Consider the following 24,620-nt stretch of genomic DNA (forward strand, 5'->3'; position numbering starts at 1 on the left):
TAATCGTACAACTTCACGCGCGTTCGTGGAAGGATGGTTTGGCAGACACTGCACCGTGCAGAAGTTTTCATCTTTGCCTCTTAATTAATGTTATTTCCTAAGCGGGATGTGGGCAGCAATATGAGGGGTGGTGGAGGCACGGCGGCGGCAAGTGTTTCGGTTGCACCGGGAAATTGTGCATCGCGAATGTCGACGTGAGAAATCCTCTTAAAATGTCATTTTGAAGAACCGAAGCGAGGGCAAACAACAATAAAAAAAGCACAAGACACAAAAATTAAGACGAATGAAGAACTCCCGATTCGGTTGCATATGACCGCAAGTGACATCCTGTATCCTTATGCTTCTTTGCCGGGGTTGTGAGTAGTTTCAAAATAAAAAAGAAAGAAACAAGGATTTGGGGAGAGAAAACAAAAAAAGGATGCGACACAGTTGGCACAACAAACAAACCTTTCGGAAGTGCGGAATGGAGGTGAAAAAAAAATTCTGCCACAAAAGTGTAGTTTAGGTGTTTCAAAAAGTTTAATTAAGTTTTTGAAGGATTTGAAGGAGTGATGTAGGAAATTAAAAGAGATGTGTTTTGCTATGACCGATTATTTATTTGCAATAAATACGCTAAGAGGTTTGCATAACTTTTGCTGGATTATAGCAAATACTTATAAATATAGCAATGACTTATCAGAGGCGCTACAACCACCTCCGGATCTTGGTCTGCCGCAGAAGTCCTCAATACCGCTCACGGTCTAGTGCCGTCGTCTGTTAATCCATTATCCCCGCCGTTCTGGCGGAGACATTCACGCCATCACTCCATCTCAATTTGGGACTATACTGGTTGGGTTGTCCGGTATGATTCGCTTGACATGACCAGCTCACCGAAAAAGCAATGACAGCACTTGAATCTTTCAATCCAGAAAATTTGAACTTCAAATTAAATTGTTCAATTTCATCCTTCACATAATCCAAAAATATTTGGAATATCGTGGATATTATAAAGAAATCCTGTATAAAAGCAAGCAAAACTTTGATATGTATATTAAACTTCCCAACTGATAGTCCACCAAATTCTTTGACTTCAAAATCACCAAAATCCAAAAGAATTTAATTGGTTTGCAGAGAATTTCTAACCTTCCCAACAATTTTTACCAAATTGATTTTTAAGTTAATTATTAAAACTTTTAACCATAAAGATTTTGATAAAAGCGTTTTTCTAACGTCCTGCAGTATGAGTGAAAAATTTCCTTTTTATACGTCAATTAAATTTACATACACACCTAATAGTTTCGTTGCTTCATGCTGTGTGTGATGGGAAAAGTTTGCCGGTCTTGAATCCTGCGACAATGTCCTTAACGTTTTTCACCATTCAAAGATGGGTGATAGTAGAACGGTCTGTATAAGTCCTGGCGAGTGCAAGGAGGTCTCTGGATGTTATTTTCATTATTCTGTGCTCGCTTTAGACAATGAACCGACGAGTCGTTTATTAGTGTGCAGCAGCAGCAGCAGCAGTCACCGAAAGCAGAGTACTGTTGTTAAGCTTTTATGCGCATTCCTTAGCCAGGTCGTCAGCTGCTTTGCCGTTTCCCCTTCCCCTTCCCATTCAGCCAAAAACCAAAATCCCAGAGGACACAACTTTAGCTGAAATTGTCATTTCGTGGAAGTTTTCAGGCCCCGGGAAAACTATTTTCTGCCTGAAGTTTTGCCCCATCGCCACAGCAACAACGGCGGCACTGGTGGCAGCACCGGCAACCAAAGTTGAAGCAAGTGCACCCGGCTGGGCCCGGCTCTTCCTGCCCTTGGGTTCCGGAGTTCTTGCCGACGCTTCACTAGTGTCGAGCGAGGCTCGCGCGCGCGCGCCCTGGAAGGAAAATGAAGTTTATTAGTAGCATTTTGCTGATTTCTCTTGCGCCCCAGTCTTCAGGTTCGGGCTAAAAGCGAGGGTACGCCCCCCACCCGAACGACTCTCCAAATACGAAACTCCAGGCCATTTTCCTGGGCCATGGAAAACAAATGATAAACTTGGCCATCCGCCAACCACCGTCGCCAACGCCGCCCAGCATTCGTACCGCCAGCTGGCGGTGCAAACATGATGCCGCTCGCACTGGCGGCGGCGACAAAAGGTGCAGCAATTATTCTGTTAATTTAATTTCCAAAGAAATCACAACAACGTGCCCACCGTTGCCTTTGTGTGTCTACTGCCACTACTGCCGACGGTGGACTGTGCGGGTGGGTCATTGGGGCGAGACTAGAGAGACGGAGAGGTATACATAGCAGCATCCCACAGACTTTGGTGACGCGATGCTGGGAATCGGCGGGGGTCATCATAATATTTTATATCTACCACATCCTCCTCCGCAACTCCGCAACCCGTTGAACCCGTTGGTTTAGGGGAGGAGACATTGGAAATTGTTAATTTAAACTTCAAAACTCACCCTCGGTCGTCTTATGCCGCTCCAACCAGAGGACGGAGACCACAGAGAAACAAACGGGTGGCGCCTAATCGCAAAGCACGACTTCCCCAGCATTATGTCCAAAATGCGGAAGAGCCAGAAAGGGCCCTCCGGAATCGCAGTCCGTTTCCCATAGGTTGGACGTCCACCAACGATGGGTCCAAAGCGTCGCCGGTGGTGAGTCGTTGATCGTCGCGACCAACCGCCGCGAGAGTGGTAAATAAATTTGGAAATTATTAAAATGAAACCGATACTTCTTCGGGAAGAAAGTTTTGGTGCCGGTTTCTGCAGTACGCAAGGTTTCTTCTCAAGGTTTTTCTTCTATCTAGCAAAAGGTTCACCCGCGCGGCTACAGCCAACTAAACTACGTGTGGAACAATAACAATCGCCGTTGGTGGTCATACCGGTGGAAAGTTTCGTTGCATCATAATAAAGCTTTAGTCGGTCAGGGAAAAGCGGGCAGAAGAACAACGCTTATCGGTACACGCAAACATGGGCCAAGAGCGACGGGGCGAAAAAGTACAATAATGTTGTGTTGTGCATGCATACTCATTAAACGCTGAGGAACGTTTGAAAAATCGCTTTCAAAACTCGGCGTTTCCACCGGCCCGCGTACCTCCAGGGGAGGAAAAACGGTTCACCGGGAGTGGAATTTTCTTTCTGTTGTTGTTGAACCGACGGGTCCGCCCCGTTTCCAGCAACCGACTTTCCCTTTTGCTGCACGTGTTGGTCTTGTTCACGGGAGCAACAAAGTTGTTCTCGCATTCGGTGTGACCGAGCATTAGTTTACCGGTGTGAATGAATAATATGAATAAGTTTAGGTGTAGTTGCATAGTAATGTTTTAGTTTTTCTGCTCTGTTCTGTGTACACTATTTTTCCACTACTTCCACTTGAGTGTTGCTCTGCGTCCGCTATATGCGGAGGTTTTTTGAATTATTTCAACGGTTTACATGGACATGCTTTATGAACCGTGGAAGCGAACAGCCGTTTTCATAAGTTTACGTTTGCGTGTCTATTGTGTGTGGATAGTGTGGTCTTTTGTGTTTTGTATTATTGTAGTTTAGAATATTTTATTCAAGAAATGTGGCAATAGTTTTGTTCCACTTTCTCCGCACACTTTTCGGTCGGGTTAAAATTAATGGTATTTAGAAACTTGGTCTTACATAAATTTGGATCACAAGTAGATGGGTTTTAAAGAAATTTTTTTAACGACACATAGTTGACTTCTCCTCATTTTAAATTGTATACAGTTGTCTCATGTAATATGGACATAGAAGGTAGAGTTGTTAAGAGCAACTCTCAATTTCTCAATAGCAATTCCGTGGATTAGTTGGGAAGAGTGCCAACCAGAGTGATGGACCAGAGTCGAAGGAGATGCTGGTGGTGATATCGCTAGCGGTTAATGAAACAACACATCTTCATTGCTCTATGCGCCAACTTGTGATACACGAAAATGAACCATAAGCTACCAAAACTGTTTATCGAGCTTAGAATCGCGGCTGTTTGTCCATGTTGCAAGCCTCAAACCATACGATTATGGAAACCCACTCCGACAGATGTCGACCAAAATGGTGCTCGGCCAAACTTGGATAGTTACACTACTGGGGTCCTACTACTAGGGGACAGGTCCGGACGGGATATGAACCTGGGTTCTGGCATGTGAAGACCGTAGCCGCTGTCGCTTCTAGCACAGGGCTTCTGCCCCTCTAAGATATCTCTAAGATATATCGCTATTATATCGCGACTCGTACATTGTTTTAAAAAATGACGGCATTTGTTTATGATCTAGGAATGACACTAAGGGCAAAAACTCTTTAATTTTAATTAATACACATTTATGCTTCCAAAAATGGTGTAAGTTTGTAATGGGGTTCAGAACAGTATGTTCATTGTCAAACGCTTCAGGATGACTCGTCCTGACAGTTCGCTAGCTGAAGTCATCATAGAACCCCAATGATTGGAAAAGGTTCTACGGTTCCTATCGTTTCAAATTATACATATGCATCTCTAATGATGACTTCCAACATTGTTCCCAAAGACGACGTTTTCTCTAGCCGACCTTTCCAAAGAAAGCTCCGTTAACGCCCCCCCTCCCGCATGGTAGAACACCTGGATCGTAGTTTTCGAACGGTCTTAATTTTTCCGAACCCAATTTCCCAGCCCTACAACACCTAATTGATTTAGATGACGTTAGCTGTAAAACCCATAAGCAACGGTGGTGTCAGGTCAAGCGTGCGCTGATTTTAATTTTATTTAACTTTCCCTCCTCATTCAAAACGTTCGTTCGACAACGGACGCCACCTCGCCACAAATCTCCTCTTTTTCTCCCTGGAGAAGTTATGTGTGTCCCGCGAGAGTGTCGATGAAGACGTTTTCGGCAGCGTCAAGTGAAGCACGGACGGCGCACAGAAAATCAATACACCGCCCTGGCCTGTGCCGTTCGTCTCATTACCATATCAATTAGGTTCGCGGTCTTTTAGTTAGTGTTAGTGTTGTTTAATGGAAAAACCTTACATCCCGGGGTGGCAACTCACACAGCACGCTTGACATTTGATCGAGAACGACACTAGTAAAGGGGGCGTGGAACGGTGCCCGGGGGCCAAATCATGGATTCTCCGTTCCAGGAAACGACCCCGAAAGGGATCCGGAAGTTCAATTATGTGTAGCAGCAGCAGCAGCAGCGCTGTGTGAATATCCCGAGGGGTTCACACAGTAGTGATGGACGGGCAACTTGAATCCTGTACAGACGTCGCAGCTTCTTCCTTCTTTGCTTTCCCGACGCTGGTTTCTGTTTTCTTTCACGCTGAAAGGGAAATGGTTTGCTTTGTGGGTCAAGAGACGCTTGGGACGACGGCATTCTCAGCAGGGAATGCAATGAAGCGATAAATTCTAATACCACCGATGTCTTATCCGTGTGCCTGCCCGTGCTAGGTTTGATCGTGGTGTTGATTTTAGCAGAAATTCAACGACGTCCGCCGTTTTTTTATTTTCACGAAGGATAATGTTTCCCGGCGCGCGCGATGAAGGTAACTAACGGCAACGGTTACGAAATGGATGCCGCACGCCATCGACCCAAACTGTGTCCATGATGATGCCGCTGATAACGAGCCCGCGATGGTGGCGTTGATAATGACTAAACTGAGCCTCCCCGATACGGGGATTTTAGATGGTCTACGAAACGGAAGAAGCATAAGACAATTTTCTGAACCTAAAATTGCATCAATTTTCCCCCGGCCCGGTACGGTTCGCGAGGGCTTCAAGGTACCATGGGTATTAGGACAGTGGCCGGGCCGCGGCATGTAGCCGGATTATGGGCATTGCGAGGAACATCCACTATCAACAACTACCATCATCATCATCATCGATCATTTGAAGTACACAGGTCGGGGGGTCGGGTGGATCGTGAAGCACGATACGATGTGTTTTGACCAAAAATGATGTTTCACATTTTTCACCAAAAAGCCGAGCCAGAAGAAAAAGGCCCACACAACGCTCAAGTCCGGGTCGACGATTTCTTTCTGACGACGGCTAGGAGCTACTAGGAACGCGTGGTGAGTTTTCCAATCTCTTGCCGTGTCTAAGGCTGATGGAACACGCACAACTGCACGTGGATGTCCGTTACCGGAGAACGGTATATCCTTCATGGTTCAATTTATTTTTGAGCCATCCAGACGAGAGATTGCGGAAAAGCTCATTTGCTGTCTTCCTTAGCGTTTTTGTTTTGGTTTATCATCTGTGCGATGATGGAAAAGTCAGCACACAACAGGCGGCGGCGGCGGCGGGACCTGCCTCCCCAGCCATTGCCCAACTGGCTTCCCTCCATCAGCCGCCGCGGTTGATGAGCACATATTTGCGGAGAAACACTGTGGCGTGTCATGTCCTCCTCCTGGGCGTGTGTGTGTTTGTGTGCATGTGGCTCCGTGATCCGGGAATGTTGCGCGTGGGTGTAGTTCAATGTTGTCTGTGTGTGTCGGTGCTTTTTTTTACCTTTGTCATATTTTTCATTTCTACAGTCACTCACCTTTTGCCCTCCTATGCTACACGCGCGTACTTTTGATGGATGGAAAATGATGATGGTGATGGTGCAATTTTCTCGATCCTTACCTGCATATGCCTGACGACGCGAATCATCAGGCATGGGTGCGAGGGCATTATAGGAACATTGTGCTCCAAAAGAGCAGAACACAAAATGCAACCCAGCAGCAGCAGCAGCAGCGGCAGCGACAGCTCCAACCTGGACCTGGCGGTTGTCGTCCCAGTCGTGGAAAGGTGCGCTCTGCCCGTGTTCGCGGGGAGAAAAAAACACGCGTACGGAATTTAATAACAATACATTATGCAAATATTTTGCTGGCAAAACGATATGGCGGCAGCCGTCCCGGGGTTCAGTGTGTCTGACGCGAAACGGCACAGGTCAGAATGCAGGTCTGAAGAAGAAGAGCACAGCAGCGAAAAAAAAAGTCGACGAGTCGACAAGAATTTCAACCGAGAGTGGAAGTTGTGTTTCGACTTGCGTATTCCTTTTTGTTCCGTCATATTAAATTAAAACATTCTTCTTACTCGGGACCCGGGTTTTTTTTTGTTGTTGCTCGTATTTCCTTCGCGCGGGAATGATTTATGTACCACGGGCTGGTGCTGTGACAAGTCATCGTTCATTGAAGGATTTGACATGGACTTCAAACAACCACATTCTATCGGTTTGGTGCAGATGATTGAATTTGATACAGTTTCGCCGTGCGATTCCAGCACGACGGGAATGGTACTTGTGTAAAATGGTATTATGGCCGCTGTTAGCGCATTTTTCAACTTTTTTGATAAATCGGTATTTGCAATGAAAAATTGTGCTCCATTCAAAACACATCCGATATGGCAGTTTTAAAAAGCTGTTCCAATTTTGTCTATTAATTATTCTTCTCCCATGCCGACTGTTTGCAAGTCCGCAAACATTCCCCTCGCACTGATCGGATCGGTTCCTTACAGAGCCTACTTTAAAGTTTAGCAAGTTTGCTGTTTCAAAAAGTGTTGCCATTAAATTCGATTTGCTGCTCGCCAAAAACTTTGCCCGCGATTCAACAACGTTCGTTCGGGGAAAAGGTTTGCCAACAATGTGCTCCGCACAGAAACACCGCACGGTAACAACGAATCAGCAGCGCATCCGCAATATCCCGAGCATCATCCACTTCAAATCGGCAACAATGAACTGGGCCCGCTTCAGGGTGTCTTGATTGGGAAAGCAATCAAGTTGAATAATTGAATACAAGCAGTTGTAGGGGTAGCGCGGCACTCAAGCACACGTACATCTCAATCTCTATTAGCCAAAACGCGAATCCTTGCCATCGGACAAGCAATAGAGTATGGTGCGCGACTTTGTCGACTGTTTGTTTGTGTGTCATTGTATGGACGGTTGTTTGCCTCCCAGCAGCAGCAGCGGCTCCCGCTGGATTATGGAGGTGAAATCGAATCGCTTAAGTTGATTATCTCCGACGGCGGGTCGTAACTACGCGGGCGCGAAATTGAAGATTCCACGGGTGCAGTTTCAAGCACCAATAAGAAAGAAAAAACATTGGACCCCGTAGGGTGACATAAGAGCTATCCCTTTTTTTTTTCTTTCCCTACTCTCAGTATTGTGGAAGTTATCGCGAGACTCCTGTCAAACGCACAGTGTATGTATTTTATTGACGAATGTACCGCTTACGGACGATTGCGATTCGCGCCCTAACGAGAGTGCACGAACCAGCCATTGCACCGATATAGAGAGAACTTAACCACTTAACCTACGCTTCTCTCCGTGGAAGATGAACTCCACCCCCCATCTACAGCAGCGTGATGGCCAGAATCCAGGGCCGGTGGTGCGATACGCGCTCGTACACATCGGGCAATCCCATCCCGCACGGGATGCTCCAGGACTGGACACCGACGAGGACACCGTCCAGCACGAGTGGACCGCCGGCATCGCCCAGACAGACGCCCTGGTTGGGCTGGTTGCTGGTGCAGATGGTACGGTCGGAGATTCGGCTGCGGTACGGCTCCTCGAACTCATCCGCACACCGGTCGCTGTCGATGATGTCCGTCTGGATGAACTGCAGACGGGACGGGAGCTGATTGTTTGAAATCTGGAAGGCGGAAGACACAGATGCAGAATTAGAACCGCGTCACTATCTACGTGTTTGTGTGTGTGTGCATGATTCGTGGAACGGACAAATTTTAGAATAACGATGAGGTGATTCTACACGGCAAGCGGTCTAGCGGGAAGCTCAACTGCCAGGGAATGTGGCCCATCCCGAGCGGGGAAAGTTCGGTTCAATCAATTAAACGGTTCATCCAGTCGCGTACACCGGAAGTTTCCCGCTGTTGTGGTGGAAGCCCCGGCTTTGGGACAACGGTCGCACAACGGTCTGCCTTTTAGTCGGCGCGGAGATTAAAATGGTAAATTGAATCGACTTAAGTGTGCTTACGGACATATGGCAAACGTTTGTCTGCGTCCGGAGAAACCCTTTGCTGTGTAACACGACCCGCAACGGTTAGGTCCGGGCCCCGGGAATATACTACCCGGTGGAGGAGGATTATTGGTTCCGGCTGGGCCCATTCCATCGGAGCAGAAACTTTGAAGTATGTTTGCACACCTTTTAGATTTTTCTTGCTCGTTTTCCCTGCACAAATCGTCCGGCGACCGGGAGTGGGTGGCAAAAGTGCATTAAAGAATTGTTGAAACCGGTATCGGTTTTGCTACTCGTGTGTCACTCACTTCACTAGCTAGACAAGTAGTATGTTGCAGTAGTGCTGCACAGTGCCATTTTCATTTGAAGTAATGGACAAAGATTATCCGAAACCCGAGGACCCGGTGGTTGGTATATCCGGATCCTAACGTAAGTCTTCGTTCCCGCAACGCACCTGCACATTGGTTCCGAGAAACCAGTTTAACTGATAAACCGCTCTTGTTTAATCACTCTGGAATCGATAAAACCAGCAAACCGGTGATGTGCCGTTTCCACTGCACTGTAGGACTGTAGGTGACTGTAGGACGAATTGCAGTGATGATGGGCTTCCAGGCTTCACCAAGCAGCAGTATACATTTTGTTGATAACATATTTTTCACCACGTTTTATGTTCGTAGATCAGGAGGATAACAACGGTTTTCCAAGAACCAATACCTCAATATGCTTCAATTGTACACAAATACAATCGGATTTTGGGTGTCGTAATTAGCCATCGAACTGTGGTCCTCTAATTCTACACAAAATCTTGCCACTAACAACCCCCACCTCCCCAAGTCAAACATCTTGAAAGTCACTTACCGAGAATCGACCCCAGCCGGATACGGTTGCGTTCGTAGCCGTTTCGAAGAAATCCGTGCCGAGCGGGATCGGCTGTAGCTGATCGCCGGTGAACGAGAGGGACTCCACCAGCCGTACCAGCGCAATATCGTTCGCGTACGTTTGCGAGTCAAAGTCGGGATGGAGAACGAATCGTTCCGCGGTCACGTTACGGCCACCGGTAAGCCGGTCGGCACTGCCAACGAACAGCTGCACATCCGAGAGTGCTTTTCCGGTAATACAGGCCGCTGCCGTCAGTACCCAGCGCCGGTTGAGCACGGTTCCGCCACAGTACACTAGCCCCTCGTTGATGAGTGCCACCTGAAAGGGAAACTGACCGTCGGCCGCATCCTCACCGCCGGCAATCCGTGGCGTAGGTGCTGGATGATGGCCGGGCGTGATGGGTCTGATTATTCATGCCGGAAAATCTGCCCGGCAGAGTGTCCACTTACAGTTGCTACGTTGCGGCAGAGCACTTGCGACTGTTAGCAGCAGGGCCACCGAGGCAAGCACTTGCACCGCTGAGCACGTTCTTAACGTCTTCATTTTCCGGAATCGGGTGGCTGGGTTTCGGGTTTCTTTTTGGTTTGCGTTGCCCACGAGTACTCTCACGGACGATCGCGCTGTCGTGCCGTTTTATAGCCTTACCATTGATTGCCGGGCACCCATATCTAATGGTTTCTTTTTTGTTTTGTCTGCGCGAGCGCGCCAGAATCGTTTGTTCACCGCTTGATGCCCATGCTTATCGGTGAACCGTTTGGGGTTGAAGCGCATATCTTTCGTGCTCCACAATTTTCGGCAATTCATAACTTGGTCAGGAGATTATCTCTTCCGGCAGTGGGACACCTGGTGCGTAAACTTTATTGCATCCTGCCCGGTATCGCAACGTCCTGCTTGTGGCACAATCTAGCCTAGCGCCGGCTGTTAGCAGCTGTGTTCCTTGCCCGGTTCCGGGGATAATGTGCGCCTACTGGAAGGCGATAACTGCTAATAACTGGTCATCGAGCGAGTCCAAAGGGTGTTGTAGTAGTACCGGAGAAGGGAGATGAAATTGATTGAAGCCTTTTGTGTGTGTGTGCAGTACCACCACCTCTTTTGCAACCCGACGATAGTGGCCCGGTAGATATTCCCACTTCTTGGTGCTTTCCAAGGCGAGCACTTCGAGATGGTATCTCGAGATGGAACCGCCACTGACCCGGCGTTCGATAACTTCGGTGGAAGACTTCAGGTGCTCAGGTGTTCAAAATGGCAATGTCCATTTGTGATTCACTTAAGCCGGGTCGGTTCTGCTGCTGCTGTTGCTGCTGCTGCACACAAATACCCCCTGCGGTGTGCGAGTCGACGCGCGGTGCAGGTCGCGGGCTGGGTTTCTTGGTTCTGAGCTCACGGCGGAAGCCCATAAACAGACCAATGTGTCCCCGGCGCACACGAGTCGATCAAACCCCGTACTCCACCGATACGACCGGGAGTCTCAACTAGTCTCTGGGAGGGGTGGAGAGTACGGAAGCGAGACTGCTGTGTGGAGGTTTTTTCGGGAAGGCAGTGTTGAAATATTTACCAAACTCTCTAATCCCGATGTCGTAAATCGTGTGCACCTCCACCACGACTACTGCTTCAACCTACTGCCTTGCCTTGCCTTGTTAGGCATGGTTGGTCGGTTTCTAAGACCGGCTCGCCCGGCAGAAAGCATTAGTCTTCCGAAGGTAGGCTTCTTCTTTTCTTGGCCCCCCACCTCCCCCTCTTCACCCACTATCCGGGGGAACAGGTGGGAATGGGTTACATATTATTTAGCTCCATCTCGTTTCGATTCGGCTCCCGGATAAGGACGAGACGCACACACACGACGGAGTACACGAGTTTTAGAGCGTCCATGGCATCGGTGGTGAAGTGGCTAGGTTACTGATAGCATCTCTAGGAGTTTCCGAGAAGGTTGTCACGGTGGTGTGTACGGCTTGAGATAGCGAAAGACCTCTAACCGATTGGCAACTATTTCACCATCTGCGCCTTCTGTGCACACACACGCGCGCGGTATAGTCACACAAAACGGTAGATACGGTCGGCAGAGCGCATACACAGCGCTAGGAATTCTTCCTATGGTTTGGCACCGGTGCGCACTCTTCTTAGTTGAGCTTCGGCTAGCTAGGAACTAGTAAGAGCATGTCAATCGATTAGAGGTTTTTGGGGGTGTCTGTTTCAATGTTTCTCTTTTCTCGTTTTTCGGGCAGTTTTACATCTTTATTATTGGCCACCGGTATGGCTTTCCGACCATCAATTTGCCGGTAGACGAGGCTCTGTGTTAAGACATTGGGTGCGAATGAGATGTTTGTGTGAACTCCCAACTGGAGAATTTGGACTCTATGTTCAAGACGCATTGCATCTTTTTCAAGTGTTGGCTACAATTCGGTACAAATTCTAAGCATCAACCAATCGGACCGGAAGAAGAGGGCGACTATTCATTTCCGCTTCCATTCCACAACTGTCTGAAACATCGGTGACCGGAAACGTCTGGAAAATAGAAAAGTCGATTGAAAAACAGTAAACCCTACCCGTGTCCGCCCCTTATGTCCCCATCCTGCGTTCGCATGTGCGTGTGGAACGTCGCTTGAGGTACATAAAATATGGTCCCCCGTTCCAGCTAATGGCGTATCTGCCTTTCATCGAACGACACTCGCTCGCTTCGGTGATTCATTCCATCTTTCAATAGCACTTCCTTACGTTTCGAGAAGCATCCAGCAAAATGGGCAAAAACTTCTCGGTGGTGCGGTCACACCACGGTGTGACACCTTCCCCCAAATGCCAACGCTACGTGTTTCGTGTGAACGCGCGAAACACCCAATAAGCTGATAAGCGATCGAATTTATTGATTGGCTTTTTCGATTAGAAACTTCACTTCATCGCATTTCGCCCCGTCCGCTTTGTCCGCGGGAAAGTTTGCGTGCGCCGGGAGGCCTCCGCATCGAAGGGTGCGGTGAAGTACGGCCGGAAGGCAGAAGGGCGTTGTCCATGGTAATCAAAATTTTACTACTTCTTCACCTGGCTTTCGTGCTTTCTTTGCCACAGTTACACAACAAACGGTTCTCTCCCACCCTTACAGGGAAAGAAGGCGAAGAAGCGTTTGACGCTTTTGCGTGTGTAACACCCGGTATCGGTTGGTTGGGTTGGTATGCTTGGTGCCTTACCCCGATCCAACAGCTTCGAAAAAAAACGCCGCCATCCTCTTTCGCCCAGGTTTTCTCCACCGGTCCAGTTCCATCTGAACGGTGTGGTACCGACCATCGGGTCCCGTGTTATGGTGTGAACATAAAAATAAAAGCGATCTAAAAATTATAGTTGATTGTTTTTTCGGAGCTTTTTTCCCCCTTTTTGGCTTTTATTCTCTCTCTCTCTCCATCTCGCTCGCCCAGATCGCTCTTTTGGTGGCTGTCGTAGCTGGAAGAGGTTATGGTTTGGTGTGTTGGTCCTCTTTTTTATGATTGAAAATCAATTAGGAGTTTAAAAAACCGGGACAAATTTTGCGTAACGACTAAACGATAAACTCACTTTTGAAATGGCTCTCTGTCGTCGCCGTCGTCGTCGTCTGCCGACTACTTCTCTTTGCGAGGTCCTCGGTGACACCAGCAATTTATTCCTTCTCTTTACAGCAGCCCAATGATGATGCACGTTTGTTGGGTGGATAGGAGGATACTTCCAAGGATGGGTGGCTCTAAATTGGTTAAGTGATTGTTGACGTTGGGTCCAAGTCCTAGCAGAGTGGTTGGTGGCTCTGGCGGCAATGGGGCGCACATAAAAAAAGGATTTTGGTTTCCCGTTTTCTTTATTCATTCTCCAGCATTCGTCAGCGGTGCTTTAAAGGTTATCGTCGCCCATTTTACGGCCGTCATGAAAATGTTTCACTTTGAACACGAAGAACTTCCACTTCCTCTCGATGTTTGGTTTGGTTCGGTAAGAAGAGAAGCGTATTAATACGTCTAAGGACACACGACGCCGTACTTGTACGTCAGTGAGCTAATTTTACACCATTAATGTTTGATTTTCTTCCCGCATGTTGTTGATTGCACACTTGATGTTAGAAATTAGCGTCTTCGAAAAAAAACGGCAACAATCGATCGATCACACGCAACGCATGATTTGTTAATAAGTTCTCAATAGGGAAAATCAAGTCGCCTCGAGAAAGGCTCCGAAAGGCCATTTTTGTTTTTGGTCGCCCTCTTGACGCTTGACGGCTTCCAGATCAATATCTCCCAGTGGTGAGTGGCTTACTCGTAGCGAACTTATAATTAGCTCAATTCCGTGTGTGCGGTTTGGTGTTGTCGAACATGATTGCCTTAAAAACAGGGGGGAAAAAACACGTGAAAAGCACCGGGGACTGGAGCGAGTGGTCTTACGAAACTGGGTCGCACATTGTGTGCTGTGGATTGTACTGTTGACTTCATGGATAAATAATAATTAGCTCACTTAATTATCATTCAAGTGATTTTAATTACCTGCGGTCCGGTGCCCGCCGGACGACACCGCACTCCAGAGACCCCACTCCACACGCTGTGCGGTGCGGCAAGGTTGAACAAGAATCCAAGGACTTTCGGTGGGATATCCCCCCCTGGCCCGGGGTGCTCCTCGAACGTGCACCAGGATCAACGGTTGAAATTTATGCAAACGACGACGAGCGCAAACCAAGATCGGGCTCGGGGAATACTTTTAATTCCATTTACATTTTGCAGCGAGACGGAAAATCCTCCATCGCTACACTTGAAGCGGGCCAGGTTTTATTATTTTAATAATCCGACCACTATCGCCAACCATCACAGTCTAAGCTCTCGGGGTCCGTACGCTGATGATGGTAATTTGAATACGATTAAGAGTTATTCATTTTGAAGTGCAGTCACCCGCGTGAGTCAGGAGAGCGAAGGTGAAGTGAGGGGAAGAGATTCATCAATTAGAAATCCTCTTTTACAGCGCTCCCAAACGATATTTTCCCAAGATTTCTCCCATCGTGCTCGAACTCAGCCGTCAGCTCAGGAATTCGGTCTTATCTGGAGCGCTAAGGAGCTCTCCGCTGTTGCCGCAAAATGGAACGTCTAGATGCCCTAAGATTTAGCTCCGCGGTAGTCTCTTTCTACCGCACGGTTATGTGTCTTGCATAAAATCTGTCCCCGAAAATTGAACAGAAACATCATTTTTCATGATTTACTATCCGACAGCGCTAGGGACGGAGCAGTGGATAACGCAAGGCCATAGCCCAACACTCAACCATATGGACGTGGGCCGATTTCATAGGCTGGTGTCGGTCGGTGGTACGGGAGGAAACCTTTTTATGGGTTCATTTTTAATAGCTTTGATGATGCCTCTTCCTCTTCTATCCAGCCGCTTGGTTTCTCGCCTTTAACCATGGGAATATGGTTTCACAGTCGTTAAGGTCAACTATATGGCACTATATGTGTGTTTACGTTTTCAAGCCAACCCCGATCAGCACGGATTGCAACCGGCGAAACAAGGCTGGCCCGATAACGACGAGGTCGAGTGTGGTGATGAACTTTCGTTAAATCTTAATAAAAGTGTCACATTCGGTTTCGAGTTTACGGACATACGGACGGCAGTGCCATAGTGCTGCTTGGCCTTTAATTTCTGATCGTAAACATTGGAGGCCCCCGGCGACTTACTCCTCTTCTTCGGTGATTGGTCATTTTCTACGCCATAAGCTAGTAGCGCCTTTGCGCTGGCCGTTGAACGCGTGCCGCTGCTTCGTAATACTCGATGATGATGGTCATAAACTCCCCCTGCGGCATAGCCCGCTTCTTGGCATTCCGGGCGGCAGCAAAACCACAGGACGCATCAACGGCGGAATCAAAGTTCGTAGCCGAACGTAGAAAGCTATTTCTTGGAGCCGTAAGGTCTCCTACAGTTTGACCTTCGTCTCTCGATGTTCGAGCTTGGGAGAATTATGGGGGAAAGTCATCGACGACGACGACGACGACGTCGGCCAATATAGTGTCGTATCGAACACTATTAATTTATTGCTCCAATCGATTGAAATCTGCGTGGTGGGTGTAAGAGCATTCCTACAGGTGGCACATCCGGCAAACGTATGTCGTTTGGATTCGATTGAACGTTTAATGGTAGAACCGAGTGAATCTCTGGTCTGGCTTGCCAAAGAATATATGTATACATGTGTGTATCCACTTGACGTAGGTTCTCCTCTGGGCCGTGTGCGAAAGGCTGTCAAAAGGCATGTGGTGCCTACGGTTCCTAACGAAGGTTAGCAAGTGTATTGGAACGCTTGATCCTTTCTAATAATGCACGATTCGGTTATGGCTTGGAATTCTTAATGACCACCATCACTGGCTCTGCACACGCAAAAATCTGTATGCAGGAGTGAGTGTGGATTGACTCCTAACGAGTTCCGGGGCACGTCCTCCAGGGATTGCTAGATTGTGTGTTTAAGGTTCCTATTATGCTTCTATATGTATACCTTTTTTTTTACTTTACTTTATCGACACTTCATCCCAAGCAGTATCCAGAGCGTACCAACAGCATACACTCACCAGATAAGCGCTTCCCTTCGGAAACTTTAGTAACCATTAGCTCCAGTTCTTCTATTCTACCCAAAGCAACCCCCGACAATACCCCTTTTCGTCATGTCACTACTACTTCGCATCATAACGTTCTCACCATCAATTGGTCATCGTGTCGGGTTTCATTCTATAGGAAGGATCTAGTGTTCTGCTACAAAGCAGAAGCCTCATCGGTAGCCGTTTTCCCCTTTGTCCCCTGCCCACACCAACCGCGCATCCGTGCTGCTCTGTTAATAATGAGATTGGAAATATTGCGTAATCAAAATAACATCTTCAAACACACCAAACGATACGATACGATGGGAGACTCCATATTTCTGTCCTTGGTGGAGATGGGCCGAAGCACATTTCGGGAGCAACGAACAGGACGATACCACCAGCGGGCACAATAGCATGGATGGGGCTGATATCTAGCATGTAGCAGTAGTGCTGTGTCGAACCGTTGTTTCAGTTGAGGTTTAGGCTTTTCGCACTGTTTCGGGCGAGCCCGCGTGGTGGCGGGCCACGGGCCACAGAACGGTGCTGCCTCGGGTAAAAGTTAATCAAGATTCTCTGTCCCAAGAATGGAACCATAAATTTTCACCAACCACCAACAACAACTTAGCCAGCGAGCGCACGGAAAAGGGTCTCGCTTCGCCCTTGTCCTCGGCCCGGTGGAGTATCACGCTCGCCCGGGCCACCGCCTATCGCCTTGTAATGATCTCTTATGATTATTTACTAACCTTACCATTCTTGGCCCTATTCGGGTGGACTATACGGTTTGTGCTTGTCAGGGTCAGCACGGGCAACCGCCGCCGTGCATGGGTACACGCGCGCGCCCCTACAACCTCCAAACCAATCGTCACAGCATGGTGATGCGTTGTCGTCCTGTGGCAGATACTGTTCCCTTCCGTCCAGGCTATCGATATCATCATTATCATCATCGTCATCATCATGATTATTTGTGGGATGGCGGAGGTGCGACGAATTCCGGGGGGTTTTTGATTTTAGCCCCATAAAGCATCCTCGTTTCGTTTCGCAAGGCACGGAAGCGCTCGGTGACGGATTCGAACCTTCCTTGGAAGGTGGATTCCATAAACGGTGTGACGCACGGGTATCATAAAACTTAAGCTTATCATTGTTCAAAAAGTGGCACAAGATCTTTGCGGGGGGCGCAAACGTATAATATAACACCAGCCTCCAACAACTGAGGCTGTGACACTCGCCACATCTCTTTGCGACGACGACGCCACAAGGCACGGGAAAAACGGGCAGAGGGAGCAGGGACATATATCATTCCACAGTAGTTGTCGTCCCATATCAGGACATATGGGCCGACGACCCACACGCCAACCAGCTCGAGTCTCCGCCACAAGGCACGGGGCCCACATCGTATGGGTACAGATTGATAATGTATGTATGATATGGCACCGGTGACAATGAGCTGTACGAGAACGCAGTTTAGAAGAGGCTTGCTGCGCTCGCTTGTTGAAAATCTTTTCCGAACTGTTGCTGTTTAGGTCTCCGTTTTTTTTTTTTTGCTTAGGTCCTCTGTTTGGTCGTGCGTCAAAGCCATATTTTGGTACTAGCTTTTGAAGTCGTGCAGATTTCAAGATCCACTGCGGTGGAGAGAGATGTGATGTGAGGGTGGTGAGAGGTAGCAAAATTAATGATTCAAACTTCATCATGCGAAAAGTGGACCTTAAGAAAAGGATCTTTGAGCGGGTTGAACTTTGCTGCCGACAACTGGTCGTGACGAGGGTAAGCGGCCGGGAGAGCTCTTCGGATGATGGTACCGGAGGAGCCTTTGTTCTTCTCTGTTTTGTTTCCCCCCTTTACCTACAAGGAGCCAAGCATAATGTATAGCTACAAGTTTGCTCTATGTTGCACAAGAAGAAACCCCAAATGTGGTGAGCTTTTTTTCTCTCTCTCTGTGAGCACTTTTGGATGAGCGATCGATACCTTCGTGCGGGCGCGACCTAGGGGCGGACGCGGTAGGTGTTTTGTAAGTCGACTGACCTTTTTGTTTCGTACACACGGCTCCGCTGGATATGGTGGTGCTGGAGGAAAAAGGGAAAGGGAGGCGCGCTACTACAAAGGTGGAATGTTTTGATCGTTTGCTGAATGGGTCGATGTACGCCCACCGTCCGAATTCCGGTGCTGGCTGGCATCTTGGCCCCATCTCGGTGCGGCCTTCCCTTCACACTCTCTAATAGCCGAAACCCGTCATCATCTACGACACCTTCTTGTCGCCGGCTCGGTGGGAGCGTGTGTTTGTGTAGTACGCCCAAGTGGTGGATGCTAGGAGTGCGGGAGGGACCTAGGCCCAATGAAAGCATGGCACGAGCAGCACAAGAAAAGCAATCTTAAAAAGCACCTGAAAGCTGATCTCTATCAGATGGGCGTCTGGGTTACGTTTAAGGTGTATTAATTCCACCGGACCAAACCCCCTTGGATCTGTAATATGGGCTCATGAACAAGTTTTGATCGAGTTTTAACCCCCCCCCCCTCCTCCTCCTCCTCTGCTCTCGTCCCTGCACCACCAAACCGAAAACAATCTGACACTGGCTACCGATCGTGAGAGATGTGTCCACAGCAACAAGTAGTGCAGTGTGCCGGAGAGACCACTGCCATGTTTTGCCACCGCATATTGCATGTCTTGCCAGCCGGTCTGTGTGGCGCGATAGTTAGAGATATTTAAAACTAATGGAACACCATCTTTGGACACCATTCGGGTGACTCCGGTGGTCAGTATGTGCGCACCGAGAAAGCAGTCAACCCCTGTAGTCCCGTGCAGTGTGGTCGCACGTCACTTTACATAATTTGTCACTTTCAATCTTTTTTTTTTTCCTTCGTTTCTTTGTATCTCGCGCTCTCTTTCCCGACACGTTTCCAAATCGACGTTTCTGCTTGCTTCAAAGACCTAAGTCGGCCAACGCACGCGTCGAAGTCGAGCCGTAGTTGCGCTATTTCTGGACATAGGCCAGATGCGCCTCCTCCACCTTGCTTCGGCGACACGCGCCTCGTTCGCCCCGAACCCGCCCTTTGCGATGGTGACCGTTTTGGTGGACAGTGTGTTTCGCACGATGCTCCACGTCGAATGGCGTCCCCCGAAATGGCGTGACAACACAAAACAACGCGTGTTAACCAATTCTTTTTGCTGTCTTCAATTTCGCCATTTGCGTTTGCCTGTTTGGTGTGCTTTTTGTTGTTGCGTTCACCTTCTTCATTGCTATTTCGTTTAAAGCAAACTTCTCATTGCCCGTTTTTCTCTCTCTCTCTCTTTTACTTCACAGAAGCTGCTGCCTGCCCGCTAGACGCCGTTAGTTAGCGTAAGTGTTGATGCATGTTCCGTCAAATTAAAACTAGCAAGCCATCTATTTCAGGCGACTCTCCGGTTTGGGGTTTTGGTTCGGTTTCGGAAAATTTGAAGTTTCGACACTTGCTGGTTATTTTAGACGACGACGCGTTCGTGTCAGTTACAAATTGGCGAATGTAAGTTGCAAAAATAGTTGGGCTCGCAATTGTTTAACAGATTTTGTAACAATCGAAGGTTGTTATTTGACACTCTCGCTTCGATGGATGTTCATCGGTACAGCTGATGTTACATTAACCACAATCGATTTTATAAACTGAAATTTGGATTCTAGAAATAGGTACAAATGTAACTGACGCCAATGCTGATTTGTTTTATAGCAACTATTCACCAAATATTGTTGTAGGAGCCAGGGGACTTGGAGCTGGCCGGCAGTATTGTCGCTGATTATTCAACCGGCACAAACAAGTATCAAATTCTATCAGGAACCCGTCCCCGTATGCAGAACTGACTATGGAGCTATGGTTATACTCAAATCAATCAGGCCACTATTGACGGGTCCTCTCGAAGTTATATACCCAAAAAAAGAAGAAAATGATGCCACAAAACTTAATGAGGATATAGCAAGTCTCCCAAGAAGCCTACCAAAAGAAAATATGTTTGGAAAAATGAGACTCGATAATGATTTAAAAAAATCACTCCACTGAGTTGTTTGTGTGTCTTCAAGAAACTAGGGGCCATGATTTATTTGAGCCGATAATGTTCCATACTGCTGACAAATGAGCATATGTTTAACTACTGAGTTTGAGTTTGGAAAGATGTTTAACCCCATCTGTATTTTACTTTCTTAGACATACAGATAAAAGCGTGTCTGCGTAGGCTTCATGGTCATAGAATACTGAGGAATTTATTGATAACATCTGCGCAACGGCACTGGTCTTTATACGACAGGACCGGGGTTCAAATCCCATCCGGACCGTTCCAGCGTAGTGAGGGCTGACTACTGAAATACGTGGTATCTTCAAGTCTAGTTAGCCAGAAATGGCAGGCATGATCTAAAAGGTCGTTAGGCCAAAGAAAAAGAAGATGTCAATGTGGACGGCTCAAACATATTTTTCTCGATGGGTAGTCCGGTGCCATACGCATGACATGACTGAAGAGTCTAATTTGTTGTACGCCTTCAGGACATCTTACAACTCATAGAGCCTTTTATTGTAACTCATAAAGCCTCTAATGATCTAAATATTGTACTTCACCTCCGGAGGATTGGAAAAGTCGTCTAAATTCCTCAGACTACCCTACTCCTTGCAACTCTGGATGTTTGGACAAGTAGGCAGAATACTTCAGACTGACTTAGTCCAAGCAACTTCTTCGATTATCTACATCAAAGCACTTCATGCATAAATAACTCCAAATATCCTCATTTTCCTATGAAATTAGCCATTGATTTGTGTGTTACCTTCAATTCTTAGAATGAGATACCACCAATGAGTACAAATACCAAGAAAAGATTCCAAAACGCAAAAAAAATCACCACGCGCTTTCAACACGAAGAACCATAATTGAATAGTGTTGTCTTGTTGGGCAACAATTTCGCAACCAAAATGCATGTGGACACATTTTCCAGCGCTTGTTTGGAAGTTTGCATTAGCAAATCTGGTTTGCTGTACACTAGTGTGGAAACCCAAAAAAACAAATGCATCCAACGATGAAAACATTTTATCATCCACCCCTTGTCCTCACCAGTCACCAGTGATTCTATACAACCTCGTGAAGGTGAACAATGTTCCGATGACTCCAAACCTCCTGCTGCTGACGGTGTGTTGTCAAGGTCTGGTCGGTGCACACACACACACCAACACCACCTGACAAGCACAAACTGTTGCCATTTTACGGTATGTTTCCATACGAGTACCATTTTTGCGTTATCTGTTGCACCACACCAGCGGCCCCCATTGAAGGAGAGACTTTCCCGAATGGGATCGTCTTAGATTAGGACAAATGCAGGAATTTCACTGTTGAAATTTAAATTGCATTTCCGTTCCATGGTTGTGTTCCCTCCGACGTGCCATGCTCCCCATTGGACCGGGCTGACTCGGCAGAATGATAACAAGAAGCTGATGAAGACGGACAGGAACCACCGGTAAGCAGCTATGCTGCCGTGTTTGTCACCCCGGCCACCCTTGGCTGAGGGTGATATTGTTCGCTGCCTTCCTGCGTGTTCGTGTTCGTGTTGTGTTAGACATCCATCAACCGGCCGCGACATGATATTGTACTTGCTGCCGGCGACTGCTGACGAGATTATTTTCTCAACAAGCGCCTCACATTGGGCGCTATCGAACAGAAGACCGGTGCGGAGAAAGGCAACATATTTTTTGAAAGGGAATATGTATGCGTTGCTTGCTTCTCCTTTTTTTATGATGCGCCCGACTGGTGCTGTTTTTCGGTCGTCTTCAAGACAGCGAAATTTGTTACAAACAAACCAAAAAAAAGGACAACCTATACACGCGGACACGAAAGCCAACGCGACGGTGTGGTGGTACCTGGGTGGTACCTTCAAACAAGCAGACGGTAAAATCACGCACGAAACATTATTTCCTTTCGGCGTGTGTTTTTTTTTTCGCGCACAAACACGCGTTAAAGTTGGTTCTGTTTTGTTGTTCTCTCGGGGTTCACAAGCGCACAGCAGCAAGGGCCCCAAAAAACTTCAGAATATTTAAATAAGAGAGTGCGTGAAGCTTGTATGTTTCCTTTCTCGCCTAGGGTTGTCCCTCAAAGGTGGGTAATAAATTTTACCATAAATTTCATTCGCATAACAAACTTGTCACTTGGAACCGGTCGACCTTTCTCCGTTAGTGTAGGGGAGGTTCGTTTCGTTCTGATTGTTCCTTTTTTTTTGTTTCGTTTTGCTGCTTGAGGGTAATGGTTTCTGCATACATTTTAACCTTTCAGAGTTTGGGACGATATTAGCTGGTCCGTTTGTTTCACGGAGATCAGAAACATTGCCGGTAATATTTTATTTAAAGAACATTTAATTTTGATGCAAAAGTTGCTTTTTTGCATTTGCAGGGTTTTTCAACGAAATTTATTTTCATATTTTTAAATTATAATTTTCAAATTTTTAAATCATCGGGTGCCGAGCTTTCTTTTCTCCAGAAAAATTTGACAATAAATTTGAAATCATCAAGATAACTTGGTACAATAAATTGTCAAAAATCGTTTAATATGAATCAATTTCCTCTGATACGAAAATGATAACTATGGATGTTAGTTTTTGCGAACCACTTACGATTCCAAACACCAATAAATTATTTGGCAAACTCGTAGCCCAAGATACTACGTTTTGTACAGTAAATCATTACCACCGTTGCGTGGCAGAAGGTCCTCCTTTTTTTTCATTTCACGAATGAATGACTTTAGCGCTCAGTTCGGTTTGTGTTTGTTTTGTTCGTTTTCCGGTGTTCTCCTTCATCACATTAGCATCATTTTCAGCAGCTCCCACGTAAAAAGGTCCTTCTTTTTGCGTGCCGTTTGACTACGAATGTAAATCTTCCCTCAAGGAATTGGTGCCGTTTTTGGGCTTCTGATCACGTGCCGGTGAATTTACTTTCATGTAAAACAAAACCAAAAAAATGCAAACTATTACAGGCCAGAAAACGTTCGTGTGTGGGTGTGTGTGGTGGGGTGGCAAAACTGGGAGCTTCACTATCCGACCATCGGCTACGTTCGTGTCGATCGGCATAGAATATCAATCTACTCAAGCTGTGTTAGTACGTACGGTATCCGGTAAGTGTGAGTATGCAAAGCTACTAGCCTTTGCGCCCCAGGAGCAAAAACTTACGAGAAGAAAGTTTCCTTGCGTCCGCGAGAAACCGATCCGGACAGGGGAAAAAACTATCCTATGATTTATAGTCCTTAGCAGGCAAAAGGTAACACGAAAAATTCGGTAATGGAAGCACGAAACGGCTCGTTGGGTGCCACCGAAGAAACAATATATGAAAATAGAATCATAAATTTGTGTAGCCTTACTGTTTGCCACACACACACCGTTGGCGCTGCTGGGCGGTTGCTGGCACGCGTAGGTGCCGAGTCCTTCGTTTTATGGTGCCACGAACCTCGAGCACCTGTGTGCAGTACGCTGTGTAGGAGTAAGTCCTTACTAAACCCTGCCCTCCGGAGCTCACCGTTCTAACATCGGTTTGCGAAATCATCGTTTGGTGAAGTGAAATATTTGCTGTAATATCAACTGACGATCGGGAGGAAATTGAGAACTAGTAAGTAAGTGGTCTGCAGGAAGAGTCCGGCAGATGGCCAGAAAATTTGCATCCCCCGGCTATCTCTCTCACGCAACGATTCAAGTTAGAAAAAATTGAGGAGTACTTCCCTGCAACTTCTTCCGAGAGTGGCGTTGCGTGCTGCACCACGAGCCGAAGCTCAAATTGTGCTGCAGTGAACGTGAGCGAAGAGGCAGTAAAATAGTGTGCAAGAATAGAAAAATCAATATTTTACGCCCTGTGCAAGCAAAGGGAGCAACCAAAAACGCATAGCGCTCAGTAAAGAGGGAGTTCAGTTACGCATAAAAAGCGTCAGACTCCACTAGAGAAAAGGACGTAAGGGAGAGAGAGAGAGAAGGCGACCAGAGTTGTGGAGTTCTATTGGTGCTTTACCACCTGTTCGTTTCGTTGGTCCTGACGTTGGTGCCTTGATTATCCCTTTTTCCTGCAAGTGCAACCAACCGTACCGCTGGCTGGAGTCGTATTCAGCAAAATACTTTTGTCTTGTGTGCAATTTTATTTGAGCAAGTCGTATTTTTTTTTTTTTCGCAAACCACTTTACTGTATGTGGGCCACAGACTCAGAAATACGAGTTGGAAAAAATGCGTTTTGCTCACTGACGCACCGGTATTAAAAAGGTAGAGCAAAGTGATTTCATTGTAAGCCTTGCGGCATAAGCCGGAATTCATGCATGAGTGTCTTGGAGGACTAAAGCGAAGAAGAAAAAAAA

The 24,620-nt window shown here is 47.2% G+C and overlaps 2 protein-coding genes across 2 annotated transcripts in view; one reads left to right on the forward strand and one right to left on the reverse strand.

Moving 5' to 3' along the window:
• Positions 1-24,620, forward strand: part of LOC118502683 (latrophilin Cirl) — an 86,643-nt gene that overhangs the window by 38,008 nt on the left and 24,015 nt on the right. The window contains exon 3 of the mRNA XM_036035192.1: positions 19,597-19,632. The gene's annotated coding sequence lies outside the window, so the exon portion shown is untranslated. The remainder of the gene's footprint in view (positions 1-19,596; positions 19,633-24,620) is intronic.
• On the reverse strand, positions 8,085-10,377 carry LOC118502735 (chymotrypsin-1-like). Its single transcript, XM_036035299.1, has 3 exons — positions 10,205-10,377; positions 9,735-10,132; positions 8,085-8,552 (listed from the first exon to the last, which is right to left on the reverse strand). Exons 1-3 carry the CDS (start codon positions 10,296-10,298, stop codon positions 8,253-8,255), a joined length of 792 nt encoding a protein of 263 aa, XP_035891192.1. The 5' UTR covers positions 10,299-10,377; the 3' UTR covers positions 8,085-8,252.

Source organism: Anopheles stephensi, chromosome 2 (genome assembly GCF_013141755.1).
Source record: "Anopheles stephensi strain Indian chromosome 2, UCI_ANSTEP_V1.0, whole genome shotgun sequence".
Classification (NCBI taxonomy): domain Eukaryota; kingdom Metazoa; phylum Arthropoda; class Insecta; order Diptera; family Culicidae; genus Anopheles; species Anopheles stephensi.

Bases quoted from the DNA above. Each gene is read 5' to 3' on its own strand.
- LOC118502735 (XM_036035299.1), bottom strand. From the start codon at position 10,298: ATGAAGACGTTAAGAACGTGCTCAGCGGTGCAAGTGCTTGCCTCGGTG. The intron at 10,133-10,204 runs GTAAGTGGACAC...GCCATCATCCAG, and splicing joins TCTGCCGCAACGTAGCAACT to CACCTACGCCACGGATTGCC. The intron at 8,553-9,734 runs GTAAGTGACTTT...TCCGCCTTCCAG, and splicing joins CCGGCTGGGGTCGATTCTCG to ATTTCAAACAATCAGCTCCC.